Genomic DNA, 19201 nt, shown 5'->3' with positions numbered 1-19201 from the left:
GTATTTGTAGTAGAGATGGGAGTTCACCATGTTGGCCAGGCTGGTCTTGAACTCCTGACCTCGTGATCTACCCATCTTGGCCTTCCAAAGTACTGGGATTACAGGTGTGAGCCACCACGCCCGGCCCATGGAAGCTTTTCTTATATATGAAAGTTAAATTTATATAGAGTATTATGTCTTCTGAAAGAAATACGTGAGCAAATTGCTTTATTCTACTTTCATTTGTTTTTAAAAAATAAATCGTTTACCTTAAGAATGGCTTCCTTTGTGTAAAAACTAAATTTGCCAATTTGGTTATCATCCACCTCAGAGATGGCTAAGACAAGAGCAGTAGGAGAATATCTGCAACAAAAAATATGAAATTGTTTTGATGTGATATGCAACTAATCAAGAGACACCATTATGATGGAACAGGATGTCATGTGATCAGATCTGAAATGTCAGTAATAATAGCAAATGCAACTTTTATACAAAACTTGATATTTCCACTGAAAGCTATAAGAGATCTGGGATCTTTTCTGTCCTTTTTGAACTTGATCTTTCTGTAGTTTGATTATGGTGACCACCCCATAGTGTTGGAAATTATTTTCTCTTGATCACCATTACACTACTCTCTCCCGTTTTTCCTCTTTTTTTTTTTTTTTTAAGCAAAATGTTTTTATTTATTTGAAGTACATATGTAGTTAACTGGGCATCAAAGGTGTACCAAGTGATTTTTTTTTTTTTTTTTTTTTGGAGTCAGAATCTTACTCTGTCACCCAGACTGAATGGCAGTGGTACGATTATAGCTCACTGCAGCTTTGAACACCTGAGCTCAAGCAACTGTCCCACCTCAGCCTACTGAGTAGCTGGGACTACAGACATGCACCACCACACGTGGCTCTTCTCACCTTCTTGACCATACTTGTTTAGGATCCTCCACTGACTCACTCCTTTGAGCACCCCCTAAATGTTGTCCAATTCTCTCTCTTTCCTATGGGTTCCAATAGCTATCTAAATATTCTTTGTAGCCATGTTTCCACCTTGAGACTCAGTACTTTGTCCATAACTATGAGACTTTGTCAAGTAACTTAATATCTATCAATCTTTCTTTCTTCATCTGTAAAGGGGGTATCACCTATCTCATAGGGTTATGGCAAATATTAAGAGGGATAATATGCATGAATGTGCTTTTTAAAATGTAAGTCACTATACTCATATTTGATCCAGTTGACCTTCCATATCTATGGGTTCTGCATCCATGGATTCAACCAATTACAGATAAAAAATATTTGAAAACATAAAACAATAAAAAGTAACAATACAAAAATAAAAATAATGCAAATAAAAACAATGTAGTATAACGACTATTTACATAGCATTTAAATTGTATTAGATATCATTATAAGTAATCTAAAGATGATTTAAAGCATAAGGGAGGGAGTGCATAGGTTTTATGCAAATACTATGCCATTTTATATAAGGAACTTGTGCATCCTTGGATTTTGGTACCTGAGGGGATTTTGGAACTGATCCCCCACAGACACTAAGGGATGACTATATATGTTGTTGTTATAATGGCTTTCCAAAGTGGCAACTTTAAGGAATTAACATACATAAAATAAATACGAATTCAGTCCACAAGTTCTGTGGATATATAAGCTTTCCCCTGGTAATGAAAAAGGCTCCCTTATCTTGCAGCATCTCTAGGTCATCACCTGGAGGACCAATCACAGACCAGAGCATTGGCCAGACCACAGGGCATTTGGGCAGTTTATGCTGATTGGTGCATTCTGACTGAACAAAAATGTGGTGCCCTATTTTCACAGCAATATAAAACACCAACCAAGGAGGCCCTTGAAGGACCAGAAAACAGCTTGGCTCCAGACAGGTTTTTTTTTTTTGTCAATTGGAGACCTAGCGTCGCCTAAGGCCTGATCATACTTCCTGCCTTGGCTTCTGTGAATATCTCTGTATCCTTACAATAAATTCAGTTTTTGGCTTAGCTAGTGTGACAGGATAGAGCAGGGGCAGGTTTTGCCCCCAGGAGATATTTGGCAATGTCTGGGGATGTCTTTGATTATAGAAGAGTGTGTATGGGGTGGGGTACTGGGATACTACTGGCATCTGGTGGGTAGAAGTCAGAAATGTTGCTAATCCATCTAAGACACACAGGACAGTCCCCCACAACAAAGATGTCTTCAGTCCCAAAGTTTAGTAGTGCTAAAATTGAGAAATCCTGGGATATTGTATTCTATCATCCTAACCCCCTCATTCTATCCCTGCTCTGTGGAGTCATTTAGGATATTAACACTCAGAGTTCTATTTTGAGCAGAGATCTGCATTAGCAAAACAAAGGTGCTGGTTGCCTCCTTGGAGTCACCTTTTTCCTTCCTTGGCATGGAGCCAGTACCAGGAATCTCCAGGGATAGAGGTGGGACCCTGTGGGGAAAAGCAGATAGCAGAGAAAGAAAGAAGAGGGAGACAGCAGTTTCTCCTCCCCACACATCAAAGGTTAATTGTGTGAGGACAAAAGAAAGATTCCTTCCCCTGACTGAGCAGACTCACCATCTAGTACTAGTAAGGGTATTTTCTTTCAAGCAATGGGTTGAACCTATGGGGCATGAGAGAGAATTTTCACTGGTTTGCATTGGCTTCCGTCACTAGCTAACAAAGGAGGCTGCCTGAGATATTGCCTGCATGTTATGTTTGTACCTTGTGTTATCCTTTCAAGGAAACAGCTGCTCTGAAAACTTAAGTGACATCTTCCTGGTCTGAAGGAAAGTGAGAGATGAGACCTGGAATTCTGATCCATGGCTCTCACCCCATTAGACCCATGCTGACTCCCTTTTCTACCTGGCAGCAACATATTCTACCTGGGAAGCAGCTGAGCCTGTGATTTCATCTCACCTGAGTTCTCTGGTTCTTTCATTTCTCAGTTACTTGGTGTTTTTAAATGCAATTGTCCGCCTTAAATGAGATCTTACTTTCTCCCTCTTATTAAAAAAAGAAAGAAGAAAAAAACTGGCATCATGGCAGATAGAATATAAGAGAGAACTTAGAAATGTGATTGTTCTTGCATGTCAAATGGTGACAAAAATTATTTTTCACAGGTTATTCACTCAGCCATCATGTTATTTTTACCTCAACACTCTCAAGGCTCACCTGTCTACCCGACCACTGTCCTCCAGCAGAGAGGTTATAAAGACAGGAGGTGGCTGGTCTGCCCTGTCCCTGTGTGATGCAAATTCAAAGTGAACAGGCCTCAGATACAAATGGAACTCTTCAAAACCCATCTCCCATGCCAATTCTTTATACAGCCTAAAAGAAAAAAAGAGCCAAGGACGTATGTTAGTGTTTTCTCCTAAAAACAAAGTGAGTAATAAGAAAACGAAGACACCTGAACAAAAACCAAAGTAAAAGTCCAATAAAAGCCCAGGTCTGTGTGAAGTGAGGGAGTCACAGAGGTCTTCTGCTCTGCACTTGCTGTGACAGTTACAGATGGTAGAAAGCAGTTCAAGTAGGAGATGTGCTTGGGTGTTTACTCAACTCTCATTTTCCACAAGCTGACTTCTGTCCCCAGAGCCCTCATGAGGTCACCGTTGCTGAAATGCGACATTCACCATCTTCTCTCAAAGTTCATCACAGTTGGCCTCTCTGTCCCCTCCTCGAGGATCATCTTTCTCCATGTTCCTGCCTCATGACCGCTCTCTCTCAGTCTTCACTGGCTTCTCCTCTTGCTTATCTTCAAATGTTGGTGTTTCCTGAGGTTTCGAACCTGGTTCTCTTCTCATCTACCACATTCCCTCCTTAGGGGTTTGTGGGGGAGTCTGTTCAGCTCCACACCCTAAGACTACTGCTTCATGTAACAATCTGTGACCCTTGTCTGTGTCCTGACTTAACTCTGAGCTCCAGTCCCAAGTCTGTCGAAGCATGGCTCCAGTTAGATGTTCCTCTGGCATCTCAGCCTTACATGTTTACAATTCTTTCCTCCTTCCTTAACACTCTCCTCCTCCTCCCCTCCCTTCTCCTCCTCCTCCCCCTTTCTCCTCCTCCTCCCCCTTCCTCTCCTCCTCCTTCTCCTTCTTCTTCTTCTCTTCCTTCTTCTTTTCTACTTCTTTTCTTCTTCCTTCTCTCTTCTTCTTCTTCCTCTTCCTCTTCCTCCTCCTCCTTTCCTCCTCCTTCTTTGTCTTTTATTTTTAGAGATAGAGGTCTTGCTTTATTGCCCAGGCTGGAGTGCAGTGGTGCAGTCATAGCTCACTGCAGTCTCAAACTCCTGGGCTCAAGCAATACTCCCACCTCAGCTTCCCAAGTAGCTGGAACAGGCATGAACCACTAGGCTCAACTAATGTTTAAAAAATTTTTGTAGAAATGTGGTCTTGCTGTGTTGCCCATGCTGGTCTCAAACGCCTGGCCTCTGGTGATTCTCCTATCCTGGCTTCCCAAAGTACTGTGATTTCAGGCGTGAGCCATAGTGCATGTTCCCCAACATCCCACTTCTAATGCATCTCTCCATCTTGAGAAGTTGGCATTGAAGGCTGAGTTCTTGGCACCTGTATTAGTTTGCTAGGGCTGCTGTAACAAAGTACCCTGGAAACAGACAAAATACTAAACAACAGAAATTTATTGTCTCACAGTTCTAGAGGATAGAAGTCTGAAATCAAGGTATCAACAACTGGTTCCTCCTGAGGGCCGTAAGGGAAGGATCTGGTCCTGGTCTTCCTCCTGGGCTCGTTGATGACCATGTTCTCCCAGTGCCTTCACATGATCTCCCTCTGTGTCTGTGTCTGAACTTCCTCTTCTTATAAGGACACTGGTCATATTGGATTAAGGCCCACTCTAATAACTTCCATTTAACTCAATTACCTCTGTAAAGACCTATCTCCAAATAAGGCCACATTCGGAGGTACTGGGGATTAGGCCTTGAACATATGAATTTTGGAGGGACATAATTCAACCCGTAGCAGCCCCTCTTCCATGAAGCTTCCCTGACCACTTAGGAAGAGTGAAATACTCTCTTTTCTGTACTCCCCTAGTATTTTGTACATATCAGTAGAATATCATTGTTACCATGTGTCATGGGTAATTTTTACATCATGGGCTTCCTGCCACCAAGGATCATAAATTATGAAGCGATGTTAATAATATCTTGACTGATAATTTAAATTCTGCCTTCACTACTTTCTAGTTATATGCTCTTAGGCAAATTAACTTTTCTGAGCCTCTACTTCCTTGCTGATAAAATGTTTGTAACCCTCCTCATAAGGATATTCTGAGAATTAAATGAAATAATATACATAAAATCCCCTGTAAAGACCCTGGCCACAGCAGGCCCTTGATAATGGTTGTGGTAGTTGACTGGACTCTCTATATCTACAGGGCCTTTTGTGGGGACCAGAACATAACAGCACTCATACATATTTACAACAAACCCTTTAGCTCCATATTATTACTGCTTGTAGGACATGTCCACTTGATGTCTTACCATCATCTCACCCTCATACCTAAAGCATAACTCATTAATTTCTCTCTCCTGCCCTCTAAGCCCACCATACCTCTGTCTGACCTGGATGCTGTCACTGACTCATCTCTCTCTCATCTCTAGGCTCTTTCTATTCAACTTCATTACATTCAGGAGCAAATTCAACCAGTATTCCCTGAGTGCCTGGTGTGGTTCAGGCCCCATACCAGGTGATGGGATGTCACGGTAAAGAATGTGGATAGGGCTTTTGCATTTAGGGAGCTTATGCTAGCAGAAACGTCAATAAACCAATATTAAGCTATGAATTAAAAGGAAATGTGCTGAATGGAGGGGAAACCCAGGTGCCAGTATAAGGGCTTAGCCTAGTTGAGTGATCAGAGAGGCATTTGGGAAGGCTTGGAAGAGAGAAGGAACAAGGGAGCTGTTGCAGGAAGTCAGGGACCCTGAACGGAGGGACTGGCTGAAGACATGGCAGAAGAACATAAATTGTGAAGATTTCATGGAAGTTCCCCAAATTAATACTTTTATAATTTCTTACGCCTGTCTTTACTGCAATCTCTGAACACAAATTGTGAAGATTTCGTGGACACTTATCACTTCCTCAACCAATACTCTTGTGATTTCCTATGCCTATCTTTGCTTTAATCTCTTAATCCCTTCATCTTCATAAGCTGGACCTTGTGATAATTGCATTAACTGCACAAATTGTTTAAACAATATGAAATCTGGGCACCTTGAAAAAAGAACAGGATAACAGCAATGGAGATAACCTTAAAGTCTGGCTGCCTGTGGGCCAGGCGGAACAGAGCCATATTTCTGTTCTTTCAAAAGCAAATAGGAGAAATAATGTGGAATTCTTTTTCTTAGCAAGGAACATCCCTGAGAAAGAGAATGCATTCCTAAGGGGAGGCCTCTGAAATGGCCGCTTTGGGAACGTCTGTCTTTTACAGTTGTAGATAAGGGATGAAATAAACCCCGGTCTCCTGTAGTGCTCCCAGGCTTATTAGGATGAGGAAATTCCCGCCTAATAAATTTTGGTCAGGTTGGTTGTCTGCTCTCAAACCCTGTCTCCTGATTAAATGTTATCAATGACAAAGTGTGCCCGAAACTTCATTAGCAATTTTAATTTTGCCCTGGTCCTGTGATCTCGCCCTGCCTCCATTTGCCTTGTGATCTTTTATTACCTGGTGAAGCATGTGATCTCTGTGACCCACACCCTATTTGTGCACTCCCTCCCTTTTTGAAAATCACTAATAAAAACTTGCTGGTTTTGCGGCTTGGGGGACATCACGGAACCTGCCGACATGTGATGTCTCCCCTGGACACCCAGCTTTAAAATTTCTCTTTTTTGTACTCTTTCCCTTTATTTCTCAGACCAGCCAACACTTAAGGAAAATAGAAAAGGACCCACATTGAATATTGGGGGTGGGTTTCCCCCGATAGGGAGCAAGGTGATCATGTTAGCCATTTAGAAAACTGTCTGGCTGCTCTGGGAGCAGAGAGGGGGTAGGCTTGTAGCAGGGAGTCTCATGGCCTGTTTTCCCCCATGTTTTGCTGCAAACCGTATATTCCACCTGGGCCTCTGACCTCCACTGACCGAGCTAAGTGTGCACTCTCCAGGCTCATTTCTATCAGCCGGTGGCGGAGGGTCAAGAGTTCCAGAAGTTTGGAAAACATCTCCAAGAGTAGCACATGAGAGTCTTGGCCTTGTTTCCGTCCTTCGTCTGCTGCAGACTTGAATGCCAGCAGGCCTATCTCCCCCACGAGAAAGGGATCTCCCATAACTTTAGCTGAAAACAGCTGAAAGAAAACAAAATATCCTTTAAAACATAGAAGAATTTTCACATTAAAAAAATACACTGTCTGTCAGTGGCACAAACTCTGGATCCAGATTTCCTAGGCTCAAGTCCTAACTTTGCCATTGAGAAGCTGTGAGATTTTGGCAATGTACTCAATTTTGCTGTCTTTCAATTTTCTCATCTATAAAGTGGTGATAAGGATAATAACAGTCCTTACTGCATGCAAATAGATACTAACTTCCTAATAGGGCTCTTGAGAGGGTTAAATGGATTAACATATGGAAAAGTATCTGCTGTTATCATTATTATAAATGTTATGAGTCTAAATAAACAAATCTCTAGATATTCACTGTGGGGATACTTGTCTATGCCAAAGACAAACTAAATAGAAATAGAAGTCCCTGATTTTTGAAAGTATTTTGGTGGCCAATAACATTTTTTTTTTTTTTGAGACGGAGTCTTGCTCAGTCACCCAGGCTGGAGTGCAATGGAGCGGTCTTGGCTCACTGCAACCTCCGCCTCCCGAGTTTAAGCAATTCTCCTGCCTCAGCCTCCTGAGTAGCTGGGACTACAGGTGTGTGCCACCACGTCCGGCTAATTTTTTGTATTTTTAGTAGAGATGGGGTTTCACCATGTTAGCCAGGATGGTCTCGATCTCATGACCTTGTGATCCACCCGCCTTGGCCTCCCAAAGTGCTGGGATTACAGGCATGAGCCAGCGTGCCCCACCAACAATTTTTTTTTTTTTTTGCGTATACCTCTCTAATTACAGTTTCAAAATTTCAAAGTATTTTTACATATATTAACTCGTTTTTATTTTCACAAGATCCCCATGAAATAGGAGTCACAGGTATCATTATTCCCCTTTGTCAGTGAGGGATCTGAAGCAACATGAAACTTTCCAAGGTCACACAGCAGTACCAAGAGTAAACTTGGGCTTCCTAATTCCAAGTTCAGCTGTTTTACAGTACACCAAACTGCCTTTCCAGCATTCCCTCACTCAGAGCTGGCCCTGGGTGATTTGTGAAGTAACCACACTGTCCTTTAACACCCTGATGCCTTGGTGGGTACCTCTGCTGTAACATCTTTGCTGTCTTCGAATATACCACTCCCAGCAACCACCCAGTCTGGAGACCCCCTGCCTCTCTGGTGTGGCTCCCCAGGATACATAAGCTCCTTCGTCTATCCACTTATCTACCAAAAGACTGGGCTACTCAAGGATGCAATTTCTAGGCTCTTAAAGTTTTCCAAAGTGGTAACAAAGAGACCTATTAAATAAATTCCTGCATGCCTTCTGAGGGCATTTTCTGACCTAATATAAAATATTAATCTGAATACTTATAGGTATAAATTTGGACAGATTTCAAAAATAATAAAACTGTGTGGCAGCAATGGGAGATGACAGGTATCCCAGATATTCACTATAATTTATAAAATAATTTCAAATACATCTTTTTTTTTTTTTTTTTTTTTGAGATGGAATCTCGCTTTGTCACCCAGGCTGGAGTGCAGTGGCACGATCTCGGCTCACTGCAAGCTCCGCCTCCTGGGTTCACGCCATTCTCCTGCCTCAGCCTCCTGAGTAGCTAGGACTACAGGCACCCGCCACCATGCCTGGCTAATCTCTTTTTGTATTTTTAGTAGAGACGGGGTTTCACTGTGTTAGCCAGGATGGTCTCGATCTCCTGACCTCGTGATCTGCCTGCCTCAGCCTCCCAAAGTGCTGGGATTACAGGCATGAGCCACCATGCCCGGCCTCATATACATCTTTTAAATGTGGTATCATAAGGCAATGTGAAAGGAATCTTCAATTAATGGTAGTAGAATAAATGACTGGTAATTTGAGGAAAAATTCGGTTTTGACTCATACCTCACATACCACACAGATGCATGCACACACATACACTCTCTCTTTTCTCTCTCTCTGGTGAAATATTAAAAGAGTTAAATATTTTTATTATTTTGTTTATTTTTATTTATTCATTTATTTTGAGATGGAGTCTTGCTCTGTCACCCAGGCTGGAGCGCAGTGGCACAATCTCGGTTCACTGCAACTTCCGCCTCCCAGATTCAAGTGATTCTCCTGCCTCAGCCACCCAAGTAGCTGGAATTATAGGTGCCTGCCACCATGCCCAGCTAATTTTGTATTTTTGGTAGAGATGGGGTTTCACCATGTTGGCCAGGCTGGTCTTGAACTCCTGGCCTCAAGTGACCTGCCCACCTTGGCCTCCCAAAGTGCTGGAATTATACTCGCGAGTCACTGCACCCAGCCAGAGTTAAATATTGTGAAAATAAAACCAACCACTTAAAAATTAGAATAAGACAAATATGAAAGATCTGGAGTAAGATTTTTTCTGAATTTAGGACAGAAGAAATAATAAAGAAAACGATTAATAGATTTGACTACATGAAAACAAGTTTATGTTAAAAAAAAATGGAAAGACAAATGGAGAGGCTGGGCACAGTGGCTTGTGCCTATAATCTTAGCAATTTGGGAGGCCAAAGTCGGGGGATCGCTTGAGCCCAGGAGTTGGAGACCTGCCTGGACAACATGGTGAAACCTCCTCTCTAATAAAAATACAAAAATTTAGCTGGGCATGATGGTGTGCACCTAGAGTCCCAGCTACTCGGGAGGCTGAGGTAGGAGGATGGCTTGAGCTGGGGAGACTGAGGTTGCAGTGAGCTGTGATTGTGGCACTGCACTACATCCTGGGCAACAGAGTGAGTCCCTACCTCAAAACAAAACAAAACAAAACAAAAGGTGCAGGGAGGGGGGGATGAATGGGGAAATATTTGCATAAAATTATAGACAAAAAGAAGATTAAAATTCTTATTTAAGAGAAGCTCATGTAAGTAGATAGGACTAATGTTAGGATTCCAACAGACACATAAAGGGAAAGAACAAAATTCACAAAAAATATAATTAGTAACAAAACATTTGAAAGACTAAGCTCAATAAATAGCAAGAAAATGCAAATTAACAGCATAATGCCACTTTTCATGTATATGTGTATATTCGCACATACATCATATGCTTTTGCCTAATACTACACAGTATAGCAGAACTGGTACTCTTAAAATACATGAGTGTCATTATAAATTGGCACAACTCTTTGGAAAGCAATCTGCTAATATGTATCCAAATATTTAAATTTTATTTTAGTAATTCTGTTTCCAAGAACCTATCAAAAGGAATCAATTCAAAATATGGAAAAATCTTTATGTAAAAATATACATCTTATAGCATTTTTCATGATAATGAAAAATTGGAAACCACTTGAATGTCCATCAATAGAGAAATGATTAGAGAAGTTTTTATTCATCAGATATGGGAATTATATGTGGTCATAAAGGTAAGTCTAAGACGAGTTAGCATTATGGGAAAATATGTAGTATAATGTTAACTGAGAAGAGGAGGAAATAACAATGGACAAAAACTATGATTATGGCTATGTACAACACACATATTAACATTACTTAAATTCAGAAAAATAATGATATGAATGCATTAGATTGGTAATGTTTAAATTCAATTTTGTTCTTTCTGCTTTTGCTAGAATTCTCTGTGATTTTATGTTATTTTGGTCACTGTAAAATAAAATCAATTTTTACTTTAGTCAAGAGGGGATAGGAGGCCAAGGCAGACCTATGGAGCAGACAGTTTGGGCAGTGGGGGGCCTATGAAAGTTTCTTTGTCATATAGCAAGTATGCACACAGAATGAGGTCAAATTGGAAACCCAGGGGTAACCTTGACAGCCTTAACAGAAGAAGAAAAGGATTAAAATCCAACTATAAACACCATGTAAATCATTAACCCACAATTTGAACCATGGAGCAGTAGAGCTGAGAGGAGCTTCAGAGATCATCAAGCTCACCTCCGCCTACCTCCCCTACCAAGTACACAAACATAATTTTACAGAAACAGTAAAGTGAGGTCAGAGAGGCTAAGAGACATGCTCAGAGTCACACAGCAAGTGAATGGCAGGACTGAACTTGAATTCTGATCAATGCTTTCTGTTTTCTGCCGGATCTTGACAAAAAGAACACATTTAGGAAGTGTCTTAGTGGAAAGAAAATATAACATTTTTAATTAAAATGTATTTGTTAAAATATAAATAATAAACCCGAAAACATTTCCCACATACCCACATATATCACCTTTTAAATTTTAATTGTAGCAGTATCTTTACAAATGAGAAACTTTGACCCCATACCCCAAAAAATCACATAAAACTATTGGCAAGGCTTATGACTGAGCTCTGTCTCTAGCCAAATAATGGGGGAATAGAGCCAAACAGAAAAACAAAGCTAAACAGTAACATCTGGAAAAAAAAAATTCTCCCTGCCAAGGACCCAACTATCCCCTTCAAAAAGAACTTACATCTTTCTGGAGCTGTGCACTGTAGCAGGCCTCAGGCGTGGCTGGGGTGAGCCACAGGCCCAGGGCCAGCTGCAGGACATGTCGCTCCAGGGAGGCGAGGCCACTGGCTGATGTGGGTCTGTAGGCATGGCAGGCCTCTTGGAAGAGATGCTCTAGGGCTTTGGGGATAAGCGCTACCAGGCTGAGGGAAGGGTGGAACTCCAGCAGATAAACATTTTTTGAAGCCGGGCTTGAAGAAAAGAACAACAAATGACAATTTTACACAACAAACTTAAAATTCAAAAGATATTTCAATTTTATATTTTTAAGGACCAATAAAACAGCTCCTGTATGTCCAGTGCATTATGAAAAACTGAGAGCTCAGAGGGACCTCAGAGTCTGAGAAACTGCTGGGTTGCATGACATGTTCTTTGCTTTAATGTGAACCTTTAAAAACGGAAAGACACAGATGTGTATTCTAGAAGCTCAATAAGAATAAGACTATACAGGCCGCGCACAGTGGCTCACGCCTGTAATCCCAGCGCTTTAGGAAGCCGAGGCAGGTGGATCACGAGGTCAGGAGATCAAGACCATCATGGCTAACACAGTGAAACCCCGTCTCTACTAAAATTACAAAAGAAATTAGCCAGGCATGATGGCAGTCACCTGTACTGTAGTCCCAGCTACTCGGGAGGCTGAGGCAGGAGAAAGGCGTGAACCCGGGAGGCGGAGCTTGCAGTGAGCTGAGATCGTGCCACTGCACTCCAACCTGTGCGACAGAGCAAGACTCCGTCTCAAAAAAAAAAAAAAAAAGGACTATACAGCAAAACTGTCAAATTTCAGTAATCAATATTTACTCAAATATATAACAAAATAGTTCAAAAGTGACTACATAAAAAACAAATAATTTCCATGGTTATTAGTTTCTATATTTCATCTGAATTCTTTATCCCTTCTTTCCCAAAATGTTAACAAAGACAATTTTTAAATTCTGTACATAACTGCTGGAATCATTCAAATTGACTGTAATCATTCATAAATGAATGAGGCCAGAAGCAAAAAAAAAAAAAAAATAAAAAAAAAGTTCATCTGTGGGTTATTTCTTTAGATATAAAGGGTTCAGCACAAGTCGAGAGTCCTTCTATACCTACACAGAACTGAAGAACATTGTAACTCCCTTTACACTGATGCAAATGGTATCTTTCTTAGTCCTGAATCTACAAAATAAAAACAGCCTAAAGTCTGGAAAGGAATCTCACCAAGCAAATAATACTTGCTTTCGAGACTATTCTGGTAGGTTTTAGTATCCATATAACCCTAGCCTACTCTGCCAGAAACCATTTCCGGAACAGTAAATGTTTGCCATAGCAAGCTGCACACACACAGCTGGTGTCTCAAGTTTATTACAGAGAAGAAATCAGTCCTGTGGAAGATCTATGGAGAAAATGCAGAGTTTTGAGCCTGGGGCTCTTTCTCAAAAAATGAGAATCTCAGATATTTGCTCCCATGATGCCCTGCCTGTCCCCGAGATAATACCATAACCCATTATGGCAATTTCTTACATAAAGTCTGCCTTTACTGCTGGACTGTATACCTCACGGGAACATAGAACCATGCCTGTGTTGTTCACATCTGTGTGCCAAACAAACATTTGTTGGATGTTGAAATTTTCTCCACCCATTTGGAGGCAATTGACAGATTGTGATCTAGAGCCATGCAGATCAACCTGCGGCTTGTCACCTGCTTCCCAGTTTCCTCTACCCTCAAAGGTTAAAAGGGAATGAGGGAGATGGTTATGCTGCCTATCTAGGGGGTGACAAAGTGTGTACCCTCTCTGAGTGGTCACAGGAAATTTAACTCTGTTCCTTAAATTTAACTCTGTTGTGACCCTCCAAGGCAAATCTGCAGAAACCTCTTTAGTGACACTTAAATTCCTTTTTAAGACGCTTTTAAGCACCTTCAAGCTTTATACATGTAGGCTCGTGTGGTGCATCTGGTTAAATCCTGACAGCATCTCAAGAGCAACTGCTTTTTCCCCAGGCCTTTTCAAGAGAATGATGATTCTGTACCCAGCGGCATATGTTTACATTCTAGCCTCCTATTCTTCATTATTCACAAAACAAAAAGATACTCAATATACAAGGGAATCCCTCCTTTGTGGCCTTTGTACCTACTTCTTTCATCTCCCCCAAGCACTTGAGAAGTGCTTTATAGAGTAGTACTGAGATTTAACACTCTATCCTTAATTAATCTAGAAGATCACACATAAAATGTATAAAGACAACAACAACTTACCAGCTATTGTTGATGGAAATAAGTTGTTTGCAAACTATATTAAGGGGAAGTCCAAATGTATTGCTATTGTCCAGATGATCCTCTCGCCAAATCCCCTGGACATACTCCCGCTGACGTTCTATCTAAAAATGCAGCGTAAACATTAAAATTAGAAAAGTTAAACTTTCCCACAGCCATGAGTTATAAGCCTTGACATGAGAAGGATTTCGTCCCTTTGTGTCTCTTCATCATTTGACTAATTTTCACGCTGACATTGTTTTGAAGACTCTTTTGCAATGGGCTGGTTTCTCAGTCTGAGCCAGCTAGCCAAGGGAAGCAAAGGCAACTGACTTCAGACAAGTTTAAGAAGCAAAAGAGAAATCTTTCTGTTAAATAATTGACTACATGGAAAAAATTTCAACCAGGTGGCAACAATTCTTTGTCTCTTGCTTGCTTCCAGCCATTAGCGTTTCCCTAGAGGACATACAATATGATGGTTTCTTTCAGTGTCCTAAAAATAATCACACTTTAAAAAAAATAAACAAAATTTTATACATTAATGTCAAAAAGATGTATCATTAGTTCTTCTTTCACTACAAATAAACTTTGCAATCTAATGAAAACTAAGGTCATCAATTCCTTGTGGACTATTAACTCTAATTAGGGGTGGAAATCGCTCTTTAAGACCATAGTTACACTGGGATTTCAACAACGCAAATGAGCTTACAAATAAGTCAGCTGTACATGCTGGCCTAGAAAACACAGATTTCAGATCTGCAATGGAAGGAAAACACTATTTTCATTTCTGGCCTGTGTTTTCCATCCTCTTCTCGCACGTAGTATTTTAAAACCCAACTACACTCACCTGCTGGGTGAGGATGCCCCTCACTAACTGCAGGTGAAGCCTCAGGCAGGTGCATTCCTCTCGGTAGACCTTAACGAAATAGGGGTGGCTGAGATCAAACCTCGGGCGCCGGTGCACGATGTCCGTCATCACTTGTGCTAAGGCGAACCTCTCCTCAGGGTCCAACGTGTGCTGGTAGGCTTCAAAGTAACTGTCAAGAAGCTGCAAATAAGGTTGGTAGTCAGGGATCAGCAGAGGCAGCCTTGGGGCCCAGCAAAGAGATGGGAGGCCCCACCATACTGTGGGGATGCGGTACCAATACAGTGCCGTGCAGCTAGTAAACCTACAGACAGAGTTACACAGGGAAAGGGAAAGAACAGACTTTGGAGCCAGAAGAACTAGGCTTGAGTTTGAGTTCCTGCTTCCATCCCCTCTTCCTCTGCTATCCACAAATAAAAAGGGGGTGAGGTAATTATATAATAATTATTAGCTCCAATCAGACAACACATTAAGACACTTAATGTATTTATCTCCAACACCTTTCTCCAAGGACTCATTCTCCTTCTTCCATTTTATTCCATCACCAAAGTTAAGTAGGTGCCCGCCTGACTTCTACAGTCTCAGCCCCGCTTCTGACTCCTCCTCTTTAATAGTTTGTTCACATTTCACCTACACAAAAACGATACAGGAGTAGAATGGAAGGCTGAGGGTAAATGTGCTTCCTATATTTAAAGTGATTTATCCCAGACTGAAGTCCTCTAGATTGGGCCTTACAAACAGAATTCTCCAACACATCAAGTGTCCAAAACCCCAGTGGAGATCTGTTTTAGTGGAGTTCGCAAGTCTTTTCTAAAAACTCAGAAAAGCTTCCAGACACTAACTGCTGAAGAGCGTTCTTAGTGTGGGAATTCAGAAAGAGATGTCTCTTGATTTTGCTTTTACATTTGTCTGTGAGCTTAAGGAATTTCTGTTCTGTGTGTAAATTCTATTTGTGTGTGATTAGTCATGATGCTAATCGGAAAAAGCTCTTCAGAGATCACTGGGTTGGAATTCCCAACTGGGACCCTAGGGCAAGATAAGTAGCTCTGATGTGTACAGTGCATAATAAATCCCTTCTCCTGTTAATCTGTCTTTTGTCAGTTTCATTTTCAGAGCCCAGGCACCGAATCTAAGAAAGCAGAGGAAAAAGTTTTTCCTCCTCTACACAAAAGAATTGAACCCTTGAGGATGAATAGCACACTAGGAATCAAATACTGCTTTACTAAGAGATACTTTATTTTGGAGACCCAGTGCTAAGGCTCAAAGAGGAAGAGCCTGAAGCACTTTATTTAGCACCTGGTTTTGTAGGATGTCCTTTGGGTATAAGGGACCTTGGATCAACCTTAGTATGAAAAGGGAGACACCAAAGGAAACTAAAAGCTCAGGTCACAGAGATGCTCCACAAGTCAGAAACTCACACATCAAGAGTGCAAAGTGAGGGAAGGTGGAGACCACCCTTGCCTTTAAATGAGCCCCAGGGAAAATGATGCCAGCTGGGTGATCTCGGTTACCTTGTTCCATCCACCAACCTCTGCTCTATAATAACACTCAATTATTACATAGCAGAAGACAACACAGAAATGAAGGAAGAATGACTGGATCGGGGTAAGAAAGGTGTCCCTCAGTAGACCCAGGTGAAGTTAGGAAAGAAACAATTACTTCCCTAACTCATTCTGGACTCACTTGAACCTTTTTAGCTGGGCCAGGGCAATCCCAGAAGCTGGTTTATCGTATTTATACTTCCTTGACCTGTTTTTGCACAGAGTCCAATTGTTTGGTTATTTAGCAGGGGGAGTTTGTGGGGAGCTGGGGGTGGGGGAAGGGTTCTAGATGGTGATTCCAACCTGATACCAGACTGCAGAGGCTCATGCTAAATTGCCATTTTATCACTGTCGATAGGGCTGTCAGATTTAGCAAGTAAAAATATAGAACATTTAGTCAAACTTGAATTTTAAATAAATAAATACTTTTTTAGTATAAGTATGTCCCAAGTATTGCACTATATTATCTGGTAAACTTAGCTGTGGGGAAGGAAACTGTGGCTCTCTTTTTAAATTGATGAAGCTTCTTTAAGCTTTGTGCTCAACCTCGAGAGGCTCTCAGATCATTGCATAATTTTATTATGAATTCTTTCCCAACAGGGATGGGGCCAAGATCTTTCTGCCTCATGGGTTCTATTTATTATCTGTTTGCTAAGTGACCCATTTCCATTTCAACTCTGGGCTGGTATTTGTCTAAGAAGTCTTCCCAGTCTGTCAAATGTCACCTGTGTGTGTCAAGAGCCAACTCTCAGGCAAGATAATATGTGGTGCGTGCTGATGGTAAGCACAAAATATTGGAGAAAATGGGAAAATAGACAAAATAAATAATCTCAAACCTTACTGTGTTTATATTCTTTTTACTTCATTTTTTTTTCTGGGATTTAAAAAAACTTCTAAAATAGTATTTTAGGTCAAATGAAAGTGCAAAACAGAAAATCTTTGCTAGACCCAACTTAGCACAGGACATTTTCTTTCTGGCTTTTCTAAAGAATGATCTTTTTATCGAGTACATTTGTCCTTCGGTAGCTGTAGAAAGACTTAGCAGATGGTACAGTGTCACTTAGGAGCTGCTACAGCTGATACCTGACTTTTCTAAGAATCCCTTGATCTACCTAAGTTTCTACCAGCTCTAATTTTATGAGCTTCATAAGGATTTAAAAGAACCCAATATGTTCAAGCAATTCTTAACCCTAGTGATACCAATAGATTTAACAATCAAAAACAGCTGAGGAAACTTGGCTGTAGGAAATAGTACTGGGGGAAATAAACTACTTTAGATAGAAATCTGGCTTATCCATTAAAAATAGGCTCTTTTGACAAAATTTCTGACTTGGCCATTTTACACTTTTCGCACCGATAGCTCAGTTTCTAAAGGGAATTTATTCTCAGGATAGAAAAGAGGGAGATATTTTCACCAAATGTTTTTAAGTCAAAATAGTTTCATTTACCACAGAAGGAACTAGTAGACTGTCCTGACACCTTACCACACAATGAATCCTAGGCTGAAGTGTGGAGAAATTGGTTCGTTTTTCAGTATTTTCTGCCTTCGTCCTCTTCTATTGCCATTGAGTCTTGCCGGGGGCCTCCAAAGGAGGCCCAGAGGCATTGAAAGGGAAGGTAGGGAGAGAGAGTACAGAAAGGGGTGGGGGGTGCTGTTTAAAATTCATGCCTGGGCTGGGTGGGGTCGCTCACGCCCTGTAATCCCAGCACTTTGGGAGGCCGAGGCGGGCGGATCATGAGGTCAGGAGATCGAGACCATCCTGGCTAACACGGTGAAATCCCATCTCTACTAAAAAGTAAAAAAAAAAAAAAGATTTAGCCAGGTGTGGTGGTGGGCTCCTGTAGTCCCAGCTACTCGGGAGGCTGAGGCAGGAGAAAGGGGCGAACCCAGGAAGCACAGCTTGCAGTGAGTTGAGATTGCACCACTGAACTCCAGCTTGGGTGACAGAGTAAGACTCCATCTCAAAAAAAAAAAAAAAAAAAAAAAAAAATTCATGCCTGGACCCATAAACTTGTTGAGTTTAAGGATCCTGTCTTATTTATATTTCATACAGCCATTCCAGTTACTACACTGTGCATCTAAATCTCTCACTCCGTTGATTAAGGTTCCAATGGGCAGATTAAGACTCCAGACTAATGCTGTAGGGGCCAGTTATCATTGAAAAGAGGAACATTTTTTTTCAAAGTCCAAGGCTTGCACTATTGAAGCCTGGCCAATTGTTTGCCAAAGGGTGGGTGACCTACATCTCTAGGAGTAACAGACCAACCAGAGAGCAGATGAAATGGTGAACCATCTATTCTACTAGCAAAACAATTCAAAGAAAACATTGCCATTTCCCCATCTTCTGACCATATCATAGTGCACTATAACCTGGTTTCCACCCCCACCATGCTTCTGAGAGTCCTGCAATGCTGCCAGTGACCATCTGACCAAGCTGCTTGGTTTTTAGGAGTTCCTTTCTTGACGTTTCATGGAACTCCACAAGTAACCATCCCCTCCTAATTAAAACTCATTTCTTCCTTGTTTCTCTGGTCTATTTAGTTTTACTGCTTCTTGTTTCATGACCTGCCCCTTAAATGTAGGTATATTACTCAGGGGCTGGGCGCGGTGGCTCATGCCCGTAATCCCAGCACTTTGGGAGGCCAAGGCAGATGGATCACTTGAGGTCAGGAGTTTGAGACCAGCCTGGCCAAAATGGCGAAACCCTGTCTCTACTAAAAATACAAAACATTAGCTGGGCATGGTGGTGTGCACCTGTAATCCCAGTTACTCAGGAGGCTGAGGCATGAGAATCGCCCGAACCTGGGAGGCAGAGGTTTAGTGAGCTGAGATCGTGCCACTGCACTCGATGTCCTTTGGGTATAAGGGACCTTGGATCAAC

The 19201-nt window shown here is 41.4% G+C and overlaps 1 protein-coding gene across 1 annotated transcript in view; it reads right to left on the bottom strand.

The window, feature by feature from the left end:
* The window catches only part of LOC105536557 (transmembrane protein FLJ37396-like), a 28140-nt gene that overhangs the window by 1363 nt on the left and 7576 nt on the right, over positions 1–19201 (bottom strand). The window contains 6 exon segments of the mRNA XM_011975952.1: positions 249–342; positions 3145–3300; positions 7059–7261; positions 11643–11871; positions 13917–14038; positions 14761–14961. Coding sequence (XP_011831342.1) covers positions 249–342; positions 3145–3300; positions 7059–7261; positions 11643–11871; positions 13917–14038; positions 14761–14961 — 1005 coding nt within the window.

This window comes from Mandrillus leucophaeus, unplaced genomic scaffold (assembly GCF_000951045.1).
Source record: "Mandrillus leucophaeus isolate KB7577 unplaced genomic scaffold, Mleu.le_1.0 Scaffold160, whole genome shotgun sequence".
NCBI lineage: Eukaryota > Metazoa > Chordata > Mammalia > Primates > Cercopithecidae > Mandrillus > Mandrillus leucophaeus.
The sequence above is the reverse complement of the archived record's forward strand: the minus strand, read 5'-3'. Positions and strand labels throughout refer to the sequence as shown.